General features: G+C 42.8%; 1 protein-coding gene across 1 annotated transcript in view; it reads left to right on the top strand.

Annotated features, from left to right (window-relative positions):
* The first annotated feature begins 209 nt into the window (after positions 1-209).
* Positions 210-14188, top strand: part of CD2AP (CD2 associated protein) — a 70271-nt gene continuing 56292 nt past the window's right edge. The window contains exons 1-2 of the mRNA XM_086460484.1: positions 210-252; positions 11117-11277. Coding sequence (XP_086316610.1) covers positions 210-252; positions 11117-11277 — 204 coding nt within the window. The remainder of the gene's footprint in view (positions 253-11116; positions 11278-14188) is intronic.

The raw sequence follows: 14188 nt of genomic DNA, 5'->3' as shown, positions 1-14188 counted from the left end.
TATGCAGGGAGGAGTCTGGCAATTCCCGCTCATAGAAGCGAGGTAAATCAAATCCACAATTTTAACATTTATTAAGTTTGTGACTGAGTTTGAGACGGGTATTTCTGGTAATATTGGAGAAGACCTGATGCTTCTTCTGGCGTTGGTTTAGTGTACCTGCAGTGAGGAATGTATCACTAAAAGGCTTTTTGCCCAGCTGGCTGGTAACGATGGCTTATCTGCAGGGTATCCCACAGTTGTGGAATTGTGATGGTATGTGTGGAAATTATTTGCTTTAGGGAAGTGAAAATTGACAAACTTGCAGTTATATTAAGTGTACTCTATCATACACACTGGTAGCACTAGAATGCACTCTAGAAAATTTCAGGAGCCTGGAGTAGGAAAATGAGGCATGCGTGGTTTGCATCTTGAATGCTTCAGGGCAGGCTGCTGGGCAGGATTTCTGCTATACTGTTTAATTTCCTTCACAAAGTATCTTGCTAATTGTACTGGAGTCAGCTTGAGAAGCTGGTGTTTGAGATGGTTGCTGTTAGAATGCAATGAGTTTCTTATTACTTAGAATAGTTTGGGAGGAAAACCAAACATTTTTTACAGTTTTCAAGTGTTCATTTTCCTAATGATTTCAGCTATTTTTACTGGGCTGTAAAATTAGATATATTTTTTTATTAAAAGTGTGCGTCATTTCTTGGAGAATGCACCATTGACTTGCCCAATCTAAAAATGCCAGGTGGATCCAGGGCAGCTTCCAGATGTACTAGTTCTCTGCTGACAGAACCAAGGCTCCTGGCTTTAGACTCTCTCATGGGTAGACTGCTATTTTTGGTTTTGTTTTGCTTTTTTTAGGCAAGCTATTGATGTAGAGGGATTGTTGCTCTAAGCAGAAAATGTCTCTGCAAGAATGGGGTGATGCAGCATAGAGCAAGTTACAAAAGGAGGAGGGAAAAATAGCAGACACTGCAGTGTAGAAAGAAAATAAAAAGAAGAAAAAAGTGGAACTTACTCAAATTGTCTTATCACTGGCTTTGACAGGGACTGGAGCTGGCTGGGGATCGTACTGTCTGAGTGTTCATGACTGGGTCAGTGGCACAGGAGCAAGAAGGTATTTTAAGGGGAAATGTTCAGTGGCTGAAATGAATTTCAGTTTGGCCAACTTCTGCAGAGTTGCCTGTCAGCTGTAGATGTGGAATCAAAAGTGAGAAACATTAATGAGGGATCTGACAGATCTTGTGGACCACAAGCAGCCTGTGAAAGTCACAGGATGTCTCTGATAACTGCTAAAGCCAGTTGCTGATATGTTCTTTTATTTGTATAGTATATCTAACACGTAGGTAAAATCTCATTAAAAGATTTTTGTGTCTGAATCACGGAATGGTTTGGAAGGGACCTTAAAGATCACCCAGTCCAACCCCCCTGCCATGCACAGGGACATTTTTCACCAGACCAGGTTGCTCAAAGCCCCATCCAGCCTGACATTGAACACTGCCAGTCATGCGGCATCCACAGCTTCTCTGGGCAACTGCTTTGAGTGTCTCATCACCCTCATCATAAAGAATTTCATCCTTATGTCCAGTCAAAATCTACCCACTTTTGGTTTAAAACCGTTGTCCTTTGCCATGTCACTAGAGATCTTGGTAAAAAGTCCCTCTCCAAGTCTCTTATAAGCCCCTTTTATATACTGAAAGGACACAGTAAGGTCTCCATTATCATTGAAAGTATAAACAATGATGGGACCCCGTATTTCAGGAGAAGAACAGAACTACCTTCCTTTCCCTCTTTCCCTTGAAGCTCATCGTGTTTAATCAAAACAGGGAGCTGACAGTAGTTAGGCTGCTGATGCTAAAGTTTGGGCAAGCAAAGGCCTAAATGGGATATTGGATATTGTGAGATGTAAGCAATATGTTTGAAAGTTGCTTTGTTGGGTTGTGTTGGTTTTTTTTTGTTAGTTTGTTTGGTGTCGTCGTCTGTTCCGTGTCGTCGTCGTCGTTCCCGCCCCCCCCCCCCCCCCCCCCCCCCCCCCCCGGTGTGTTTATTCGTTTATTCTGACTTTTTTTTTTTTTTTTTCCCCCCCCTGAAAGCTGTCTTTATAACAGCTTAACATACCCTTACCCTGTAAGCACTGGAGCGTACGCATTCAGTTTCTAACTGATCTTGTAAACCATCACGTATATCCAGCACCTTTTTTGATGGTGACTTGTGATAGAAAAGATATACTGTATTCCAGAAGAATGATATATTTTCTTGATAACCAGTGCTATGGTTTTTGTTTGGGAAGACTTTGATTTTTAAATTCTCTTCTAAAAATAACTTTTTTTTAATCTGACAGAGGAAGAGGAGCTGGGGCTGGAAGACTGAGCTGCCTTGGCACAGTACTACATGAATACGAGCTCAGGGGGGGACGGTGCTCTGGCTGATCAGCTCTTGTGCTGGGGAGATGGAAAGGGGGCTTGCTGGCAGTTTGGCCTGACTCTAGCATAGTGGCTGATGGCCATTGCTCATCTAACGCTGCATTGAACCTAGTGAACCTTCTGAGATGTGGGCTGTGTTGGAGCGAGTATGAAGGCTGTTGCTTCAAATCCTATTGGGATCCAAACTGAGTCCCTGCTGGGTTGCAGCAGGGTGTTTATGGTGCTTCCAGAGTTTGGGTGGACACAGCTGAGCTGGTTTTATGCAGAATCAGCTTGGGTCCAACAGTGTGTATTTGTTTGTATTGAAGGTGTCTTTAGTGCTTGAACGCAGTGTTTTGTTTGCCCAGCACCTGAGCTAGTAAATTCTACAGACTAAGTTTCTCTGTCTTTGAAATAATCCACTAGTGGAATAATCAATTTACAGTAAATTGGGAGTTAATTGTATATGCTTACATGAAAATGTACATAGAATGGCATGAAAATCTTTCCATTCCATTGGCATTATGTTTTTTAATTATAAACTAATGAAAGAATCCATATGGCTCAGGGCACTTAGCTTAAAGTGAGACCTTAAGTCAGTATTTAAATATATGACGTCGGCCTTATCTTAAACTGCGGAGTACCTCATCTGCCACATCCCTTCCTGTGGGAGCAGAAGTTTGCTTGGCTGGCATATAGGGGATCAAAGCTTCAGGAGGAGGAAGCAATGTGACTGCTTTGGTGCAGAGCTGTTTATCAGGACTGGAGCTGGCATGACTGGTATGGCTTACCTGGGAGTAGGCACAGGTAGAAATGGCTCTGCTATGTGTCACTGCTATTGCCGAGGCCATGCAGGAGGCGCTGACCTCCTTTTGAGCTGCTGTGAAGGTAGGACGTCTTACTTGGGGTGCTTAACGCCTTCAGTAGTCCTCATGATGCAACTGTTTTACAAGTCCTCCATGTGGAGCATGAAAATGGGATGGCTCTGCATGGCTTAGCTTGGTTAAGTGTTCTGTATAGCGTGACTTCAAACTACTGACTTATTGAGGGCTGTGGTGAACTGTACTGTAAAATGCGTGTAGACTGCATGGCCTCTGTTAGTTTACTCTTTTCCTGGTTCAATTTCTTAATAGCTTGAAACTGTGTCTCTACCGTCAGAGCTGACAGGAATCCAATGGCCTCATTGTTTATGCATTCTGTTAGGATGTGATTTCCTGGCAGATTTTGACAATGTGCAAAGCAGCAAGTGGTGAGGGGCAAGATGAGTGAATCCCTAGGGGGAAATTGGTGGTGTTAGGGACCTGACATTCATATTGCGTGTTTTGGACATTTTTATATCATTGTAGTTCTAGTCTCATCCCATGGACTTAAAGCTTATTGAAGATTAGCATGCATTAAGAGTGTCCCTGGGCTGTATATCTTTGATTTAGTTTCAGTGAAAAGAAATCCAGATTACTTGCTGCGAGACTGCTCCGCGCAGGGAACTGAAGGACAACAAATGAGGATGGTTTGGAGCTTTACTGGGAAGTGTGCTCCTGATCTGTACTGTAACAGCGATGTAGATGTTGATCTAAGTTGGGTTTGATGCAGTCCGGCGTCTCTGACCCTGCAGTGAGCCATCTTAGGGAGATAAACTTGCAGGAAGTTGGCGCTAAATAGTTTTCTCATAGGCTGTTTTCTTTATCTGATTCACCAGTAGTATAAATAGGTAGTGATTTAAGTGAAGAGCAGGGGCGGAGAGACCATGTGAATGCAACACAGAAGAGATGATGGGATCACAGCATCCTTAGGTTAAGATGTCTTGGAAGTACAACTTTGCAGGTTTCCCACTTTCCATTGCTGATGTAGCTGTATTGAGCACCACGAGAAGGAAAGTAGGAAAAGCTGTATGTTTCCACCTGTTCAGGGTTCGGTCCCTAGGCTAGTTCTTGTGCTGATGGCTACTGGGGCGTGAAAGGAAGGGAAGTACCTTTTTGCAGAAGACCAGTGGTCAGAGTGGCTTCCCCAATAGTGAGAAAGACCAAACCCACATCTGTACCCCAAAAGAATACTTTGATCTTTGGGGAACTGGTTATTATGGTCATTGTGGGTTGTGGTGTAAGCAGGAGAGTGAGTCACGGGAGCAGATGCAGAGCACAGAAGGAGCAGTCTGGCTGCAGAGCAGTGGAGCCTCTTGGCCAGGAGGGATTTGTCTTTGGTTGCCAAACCCTGGTGCTCACCTTGTGCGTGTGCCTTACCAGGTGAGCTTCGTAGGCCAAAATGTGTCCAGTTTTGGGAGCAGGGGCTAGAATTTTAAGGGCCATGGGGAGTCCACCAGATCTTTTTATTTGAGCATATGAGTTGTCATCAGTGACTCAGGTCAGGGTGACAGGGAGTTATGTGGTGTTGAAGTGGGGGGAAAAAAACCACATTCTTACAGCCACTGCTTATGTTTAACACTTATGGAGGCGTTTTCGTGGTTAAGCATTTAAACATCTGAACTACTTTTTCAGTGTAAAATCTGTCTTCAGTGGCCGAATGTATACTATGGTATTACTACTAAAGCAGCTGGAACTCTTATATCTCACCAACTGTAGGAATGTTTCTGGGCGAAAGCAATTGAAAGGAGCTTTCTCCTTCAGTCCAACACCTGATTTTGAGGTAGTTGTGAATAAAAGTATGATAGTTAAAAGTATAACATTGTGTCTTCTGATGTCTTTTGTCTCTAGTGTAAGCTTGCTGTCTGCTATAAAACTAAATACCTTTGTAATTCTGTGTGTATGTATTCATAGTGCATAATAACAAAAATGAGACTGAACTTTGTGGGGTTTTGTGATAAATGTGCCAGTGGAAATAAGAATACTAATAAAGTTTGTTTTGGTCATCTAGCAACTGTCTGTTATGATAAATCGGAAAAACAAAATCTCAGTTTGTAGTGTAACAGCAGTTCTGCTGGCAAGATGCTTCTGGAGGCCACACAACTTTCCAGGGTTCATGTTCCAGTAAATGGCTTTGAATCTGAACTGACCTAAAACCTGCCTGAAGAGACCTTCATGGAGCGTGGCAAGCAACTCAAGCTCGTCTTGCTGCTTGATGTTGGACTCTGTCCCTCCAGGTCTGCAGCAAGTTTCAGCAAGGCTTCCTGAATAGCTTGAGAGTTATATGCAAGGATTTCAGTTATCCCATGAATGATTTTTTTTTCATTTTATAAGCTATTGAATGTGATTTTTCTGGGATTTATTTTATATCTGTTTTATATCTTTTTCTGGCTACTACAGAAGGGTTACTGGATTCTGCCAGTGTTGTAATAGCCTACACCAAGACCAAGAATGTGAGATTCTGCTCTTTGCTGGATGCGTGTCTGACACTTGGTTATTTCCGTTGAAGACACAGGCATGCTAGAATTTCAGTGTATTTTCCACTCTTTTCCTTGATTTATTTATGTTTGTGGGTTTTTGTTTGTGTTTTTTTTTTTTTTTTTGTAGGTCTCCCAGAGGGCCTTAGTTACCTATAGTAGTCAACTTCAGAAAAAGTCTCAGTAGCTGAAGACTTCCTTTGTTTAAGATCAGTCAAGATGGGTGTTATGTGGCCATGTTTATTAGGTTTGCCTTTTGGCACTGGGATGTGGTTGGCAGAAGAGCTGGTTGTGTAAGTTTTGGAGAAGTGGATAGTCCACCTGTGCCAGCAGTGACTGAATGCCTTGTGCAGGCAGCGTTGCTATGTTGGCTAACAGCGTGAGCTGCTTTGTCAAAGAGGCAGTGTTGTTAGATAGGACGCTTTTCATCTTTGCCACGGGGAGCAGCCTAGTCTGTAGTTATTACTGGGGCTGACTAGCTTTGACAGGTGTCGTCTGTTTTGTTGTTTCATTAGTCAGGTTGTCATCTTAATCGAAACTAAGAGCTGAACAGACCACTCCCGTAAAGCCTGCTATAACCACCTTTCCTCCAAAGATGTCCAGTCAGTATTTTTTCACTGTTGATTTGATCAATCCCCTGACCCTGAAAATGGGTCAAAACCTTCAAAAAGCACCGAGAAGTTCTCTAACTATGTAGGAAAGCTGTCATGGCTGGATGACAGAAAGCTTCTACCCAAGGTATATCATTGACTCGAATCAGTCGCAGAATCGCTGAGGCTGGAAGGCACCTTTGGACATCATCTGGTCCAACTCTCCTGCTCGGAGCAGGGTCAGCTACAGCAGGTTGCTCAGGACCATGTCCAGTTGGGTTTTGAGCATCTCTAAGGAGATGACATGGCCCCTTCAGGACAAACTGTTCGCTTGTTTGATCACTCTTGCAGTATGTGTGTATACATATATGTTTAAGTGGAATTTGTTCTGTTTCAGTTTGGGCTCACTGCCTCTTGTGCTTTCACGGGGCACCATTCAGTCTTCTCCACACCCTCATCAGTAAGATCTACCTGAGCCTTCTCCCACTCTTTCAGTCTTTCTTTGTATGAAGATACTCCAGTCCCTTAGTCATCTTCATTGCCCTTTGTTGGGCTCACACCAGTATGTTCACATCTTTCTTTTACTGGGGGGCCCAGAACAGGACGCAGCACTCCAGATGGGTCTCACCAGTGCTGAGCAGAGGGGGAGGATCACCTCCCTTGACCTGCTGGCAGTACTCCTCTTAATGCAGCCCAAGATGCTGTTGGCCTTCTTTTGCGGCAAGGGCACACTGCTGCCTCACGTCAACTCGGTGTCCACCAGGTCCTCCTCTGCCAAGCTGCTTTCCAGCCAGGCAGTCCACAGCCTATACTGGTGCATGGGCTTGTTCTTCCCCAGGGGCAGGACTTGGCGTTTCCCTTTGAACTTCATGAGGTTCCTGTTGGCCCATTTCCTCAGCCTGTTGATGTCCCTCTGAATAGCAGCATACCCGTCTGGTTTGTCAGCCGCTCGTCACATTTTTGTATCATCTGCAGTCTTGCTGAGGGTGCACTCGGTCCCATCATCCAGGTCATTATAAAGATATTGAACAATTCTGCATGACTCTGGGGCACACCACTGGTGACTCTCCTCCAGCTGGATTACGTGTCATTGAGCACGAGTCTTTGAGCCTGGCGTTTTGGACTGTTTCCAGCCCATTTCACTTTGTGGGCTGTACTCCATCAGTTTGTGCATGAGGATGTTATGGGAGACAGCGGCCACTTCTTTCCCATCAGCCAGCGAAATAGTCATTTCATCGTGGAAGGCTGTCAGGTTGGTCAGGCATGATTTCCTCTTCATACATCTTTGCTGTATTCCCACTATCACCACCCTGGTGCTCTTGGGTGACACTGGCTCAGGTGCCTCTGATACTTCATTGAAAAGAGCTTCCAGCCCCTGATTGCTACCAGGGCACTGGATGTTGTCCTGTGTTTCTAAATCTGTTCTGTCAGTTTTTAATCTGTTGTAATTTATTTTCTGTAATACCCTAATCAACCTGACTCTGATTTGGCTTGTCATTTTTTTGTTTCCTTCCCTCTTCCCTTGGTTGGGCGCATGTGCCAGGTGATGTCTTATGTTTATATTTGAATTCCTGCCAAAATTAGATTGCCACTTATTTGTTAGAGATCTAGGTTAAAGACATCTTCTTTGCACACAGTGTAGGAGGTGGTTTGTGATAGCCCATGCTGCCTTTGAAAACTCAGAATGTTGTCTCCCTCTCACGTGAGCTTTGATCCTGACGGATGTGCAAGAAAAGCACGGTTAACCTCACAGTGTTTATGCTCAAGCTTGAGAAGCTATTTTTTATCCAAGACTTGGTCATTATGGACTTTTAAGCTACAGATCATTGATTTGAGTTGGGTTTTAAATTGAGAGCCCTGTGCAAAGAGCAGAGGGGAGGTAAGATGGGTGGTTTTGGAAGTGTCTGTTACTGGGCTGTTCTGCTGCACCTTCTACCAGTTGAGACTTTCTGGTTTTTGAAAGTTTTGACCAGCTTTTATTACTGCAGTCCAACTTATTGCTGACTGGTTTTACTATTGCATCTGTTCTTGAGTAAAGCTTCTAAGTGAGAACTTGAAGCATTCGGAACTACTTCAAGCATTCAGAAGTATAATCTGTGGATTGACGTGATTCCTCATTATTGTTATTATAAGGAGTTGTGCTTCCTTAAAAACCTTTTCTGTCACCACTGGACACTTTTTGGTTGGGTAAATATTATACTTGAAGACCTTTCAGAGGTTTATTTAATCTGGACTGTTTTGGTAGTAGGATAGTTTCTTGCCCATCACAATGCAGTGCAAATTACCTGGAAAGTTCATCTAGTGCCACTTACTAATATTGAAAAGCAAAACTGGTAAGCGTTCCTCTTGAGGACCACATAGTCGTGAGGTGTGTAGCTTCTTGCTGTTTCTGATTCATGAAATAAAATGTATGGGATGAAACTATCTCGACATTTCCAATGACCCCTCCCACTTTACAGGCAGGACAACAGAGTTTAGAACTGTTTCGTATGCATATCCGTGAGAGTGAGGGTGGTATTGAGTGTCACTGACAAATACAAGAGGAAATTCAGCACCTAAATTTCAAACATAAAAAGCTGATGTTCATTTACTGCTGTTTGTGTTTGGAACACAGAGACACAAGGATGATGACTAGGAGGTTCTTGAGATCCTCCTTTAGTTGTTGGCATGGTTTTTACAGCCTGGAAGGGTGACCAAAATGAACGTGTTGTGCATTTCAAGCACAGTTACAGAAATGTTTCCCCCAAGGAAAAAAAAAAAAGCTTTTAAAATAATTAGTTCATGTTGACATAGTGTGGATATGATTACTTACTACTTCTGTGGAAAAAGCACCAGGTGTTTGTCAGTTTGAGTCATAGTCTGCAATGCTGTAAGCATTTACCATGACTGACACTGTGTTCTGATCCATTTTCCATATTTAACTTCATAAAACTGTCCTGTAGTGAGTATATTGAAAGATAATACTTGCTAATGTGCTTCAAAACAGAGTTTATCATGAGAGAAATATGTAATGTACATATTTCTTACATTTTTATGCATTTGTAGGTTTCCAAAATGGCTGGGTTGAGTTGGTTGGAAGATGACAGTTTTATTTCCAGACTGCAGGTGATGAATGGTCGTTGTCTTTATGATCTGTGGCTGCCAGAATTTCCTATCTCTTGGGCAATATTTCATGACAGCCATTCAAATATCAGTGCAGTGCAGAAGCAAGACAAAACTACTATGCTTGCTGCAGGCTGTAATGGGGAAATATGATGCTTTGAAGCTTAGAGGATACGTTTGGCAAAAAAAGCATGTGTTAGGAGTTCCAAAGTATCACGAGGATGATGGCTTCACTCTGGTGATGGCTTCACTCTGGTGATCGCTTCTGTTCCTAATGAAGAAAACAAATTTTCTTTCTTAAAGGAAAAAAAGCGAAACGAAGTCTTCATGTTTATATTCAACTGGTTCCTTCGTTAATGGGCATATTCAGAAAATAGTTTGCCGGGCAGATCAGTCTAGCTTCTCTTGTGTTCATGGCACCATCATGTAGTTCTGTTTTTTGCCAAGGGTTTTCTGACTTCGTCTATAAGCAGCAGAGGGATAAAGGCTACAGTGCAGCATATATGCAGCAGCACTTTTGATCAAAACTGTCCACAGGTCAGAATTATACATTGATTTAATGGAACTGTAAGTTCAATACCAGGAAATTATACTTTCTCCCATTTGATTCCTTAATTTGTGAATTAATTGTTGGGTATTAGTATGCACTGATAGAATAAAGACTAATCTGGGAAAAAAACTTTTTACAGCCATTCAGGGTTTCTGTCTTTTAACCCTATTGTGCTCTCGTCTTTGTACGTGTTTGTTGTGATCTGCAGAGGAGAGGGAGGTTTCGGTGAGAACAGTGTTACATTTGGTAGTGCCTGGGTATCCTGACTGGATTTGAGTGAGAGGGAAGATGATTTGATTACTGCAGGTTTGTGGAAATTTCTGGCATAAACAGAATTTCTTGACAAACAAATGAGCCTTTATTGCCAAACAAGCCTTAAGCTGTCAGTAAGCAACCCTCGTGAATCTTGTGCAACAGAACGACAAGTATGTAAATACACTGCTATGCTCCTCTGAGTAAACTTAATTATATCAAAATTAGAGCTCGCTTGCTTATTCTTCTTCATACAAACCCAGATGAATCTGAAGGAGGGTGCCTTTTACATGTCTGTGCAATTTAAGTTGTGTGACACTATCAATCGTACACCTTCTGGCCGTATTACATTTCTTGGGTCAAATCTGCAAAAATATTGTGTGTGCAGCACTCAGGTTTCTGCAGCTGTAATAGCAGATGCGAGTATGAGAATTAACAAAGCATTGCATGTATGTACCATACGTGCACAATATAATTTTTTTCCTCTTTGGCCCCAAATATGCATTGAGTAACAAACGCTTGCCCTGTGGGCAGTGATTCATAGTTGGTAAATCTTGGGTTGGGACTTCGTGGGATGGGGGGGGGGGGGGAAATGACTGCCAGCAATACCTTCCACCATGTGTGCACAAAAACCTACCCACCACCAACAAAATATGACCCAGTGTCATATTCCTAAATTTACTTTATTCTCATAGGTGACTGCCCAGTTTTTTTTCCCATCTCCAAAATGACTGGGAACACAACAATTCACAGATCAGTGTTGCTGTAAGAAAAACATTTGGTCTTAGCATTTGTCATTAGGTCTGCCTTTTTGTACATGCATGGCTTTCAAGTTGCATTTCCACATCTGAGTTGCATTCACTGTGGTTTGTTGTGTTTTGTTTTGTTTTGTTTTTCTCTTTAGTGGACTATATTGTGGAATATGACTATGATGCAGTGCATGATGATGAGTTAACGATCCGAGTTGGGGAAATCATCAGGAATGTGAAAAAACTGGAAGAGGAAGGATGGTTAGAAGGGGAGCTAAATGGCAAAAGGGGCATGTTCCCTGACAATTTTGTGAAGGTGAGTTTTTTGCATTGACTTGGTTTCACTGGGATGGTTGGTACAGTAGGGTAGTTCTTACTGAAATGGTTAGAATACACATCAGTTGTAGTTGTAACAAGAACTGGAAGACCTTTTAGGTGACTAAAATTTTTTTAGTATGCTTTCGAAGGCCTCTTTTGTTGAGTAAGTTCTGCTGTCCTTACTCACTTTAGCATTTCTTTTGGTCTGCACTCTTGCACTCTTATGTTCTGTCTCCTTCCTACTGCTGCAGTGCACCAACAGTTGTCTGTAGCCATAGTTACCTGCGTTAGTGAGCTGAACTGATTCAAAAACCAAAACCACACAAAACCCCCAAACGTACCCCTACAGAAAACAGCAAGTTGTGAGAAAGCGGGGAAAGCGGGGTCACAGCTCAGTTGGCTCAGCTGTAATGAAAACCTACATCCTCAGGCTGTGGTTGTGTGGGTGCTTCGGCCTGGATTAAGCTGCTTTGTTAGAAGGAGCAATTCTGCGCTCCCCGCTGCTGGCACTGCCTTTTTCGTGACCATGCAAAGGGACAGGGCAGGGAACGTGTCCAGCTAAAAGGTAACTATGAAATCAGGTTGGCTTTCAGGTTGTTTGTTTTCCTGACCGGGCTCCCTGTTTATGAGCAGCAAATACCTGAAACGGGAAGGGTGTGAGGTAAGTGCTCCACTGGGCTGCAGCACTGTTGGGGCTTTAGATTAGTCATAGTTTGTCTAAATATGAGTCTCTTCTCTGGGATCTCTGTCTCGCTCAGCGCTGTGCGACTGACTTGCTGTAGCTGTCTTCTGCTGTGAGATGCTGCATCTCAAACTTTTTATTGAACCTTTCATTTTTATTCCGTGATCACGTCCTAATTTTAATTGAAGTTCTTCTTTGCACCTTTCATCTTTTTCCTGTGTTCTCTGCAGATTTTCTAAATGTACTATTGAGTACACACCTATTTGTTAGTTAGTTACAACTAGTTAGTTACAATTAGTTAGGACTGGGGGGACCTTGGGTGCATGGGGTGGATCTCCCAGGTCAGGTCAGTAGAAATATGACCAGAGGGAGCAAGTCGGTGTGGGCAGGATCAAGGGTTGCACTAAGCTTTACATGTTTGGATGCAAAATTCTGGGACTATACTTGAATACTTATTCCTTCCTGAAAGGGTTTTCTGCTCTTATGAGTGTAATTTCATGCATTAGATGGGGATCTGCCCAGAACTCGTTGTATGGATAAGTTTGGGGTTTGGTTTTTTTTTGGTGATACATATGCTGGTTTGTTAAGAATTGAGGCCAGGGTATAACCTCTCCATGCAGAGTTTGGATGGTAAATTATAATCCGTGCGGATTTGAAAAGGATTAGTGTTTGAAGCTGAAAGTGCATGTTACCCACTAGATTGGCCTAGCTTCATCACGTATTTATTACATTGAAAAACATAACAAACATATAACAGATTTAACTGGGTGAGGTGGACATGTTTTCTTTCTCAAATGTTACATGTTTTTAGAGAAGGTAAATGAGTTCTTTGAAAGAAGCCTTTGATTTTCATCGGACAACTGTAAGAAAATTGAGATGGGAGGCGCTAATTCCAGCTACTTTGCTTTTTGCTCGTTTTGTTAATTTGTCCCTTCTTCATCCTCTCGGAGGGCAGGAAAAGAGCTTGTTGCCTGGGTGGCAGCTAGCTGCAAGCTGTCCTTGGCTGCCAGGCAGTGTGCCGCTGCTTCTTGCCTGTTCGAAGGACAACCAAAATGTCGACAGCAGGATTATGGCTGCATGCTGCCTGGATGTGTTGGATGCCCCAGATTCAGACTGCATCGCCATTGCTAAAGCAGATCTGTCCCTTCTGTTCCCTCCTCCTGGGCGCCCCTAATACACAGGATTTACTGACATTTTACACCACTCCTTATACTTTGACTTTTGCATGCTTTGACAAATGTGTTTTTTCTGTCTGAAGTATGACCAAGTGCGATCAACTTCAGTTTGAGTTGTTGAAGTCATGCAGGAAGTAGTTTTTTTCCTTTTTTTCTCAAGTCTTCTAAATATTGCAGAATAGTTTTATGTAGTGGTAGTGGGTTTATGTTTCATGTAGTAGTAGTGATTGGGTCTTTGCTGTCAGAAGTGCAGCAAAGGAAGCTGACATGGTTTCAAATGGATTAATTTGTTGTACAGGCAAGTAGGTGAGCTAAGCACTATATCACTTTGAAATACTCCTATGCAGAAGGGAATGTATGGAAGCTTCCTGTAGATACTGGTGGGATGCTGATGCTTGGTACCTTATAACATCTGCTGGCAACTTTTTAGTTGGTGTGTTGGTTTTTTTGGGTTTGTTTTTTTTTTTTATTCTACCCAAACTTTTTGCCCATCGATGGTGAGATCCTACAGAAGGATCAGAGCTTAGTGGTGGCAGCTGGGACCTGGGCGTTTTCTGCAAGCTTATCACATGACGGGTTAACTAGCAGTCTGAGACGGTCTGTCCCAAAAGGTGCGGTTCTTGGTGCTGACTTCCACTTGCATAGTTTTGCATTAAAGGAAAGAGAACAGGTAAACTCAGTTAAGGGGAACCCCATAAAGCCTTCAAATTCTTCTCAGATACTATTGTGACAGTGTCACTGTGTTGGATGGAGAGCAGGAGGTGTTGTAAAGGCTGGGAGGGAAGTCAGAGGGTGGGATGTCCAAAGCAGTCCTGAAACTAGAGCTCAGGGGTGGTGGTGAAACTTGCGGTGGCTGTGTAGTTGAAAACAAGTAGGTAAAAAAGGTACAAGTAACTACGCTGCCCACATGAGAAGCTCATTTCCTTGAATTCACTCTTCAGTAATTGGCCTTTGTAAAGATTTTCTGTCTGTATTGCAGTGTTGGATTTTTGAGTGCATAGTTTTCCAATTTTATGAACAAAACCTGAATTGAAGTTCCTGTTTGAACTGTG

The sequence above is a fragment of the Leptosomus discolor genome, chromosome 2 (genome assembly GCF_034619465.1).
Source record: "Leptosomus discolor isolate bLepDis1 chromosome 2, bLepDis1.hap2, whole genome shotgun sequence".
NCBI lineage: Eukaryota > Metazoa > Chordata > Aves > Leptosomiformes > Leptosomidae > Leptosomus > Leptosomus discolor.
This window is presented reverse-complemented; position numbering and strand designations above follow the sequence as displayed.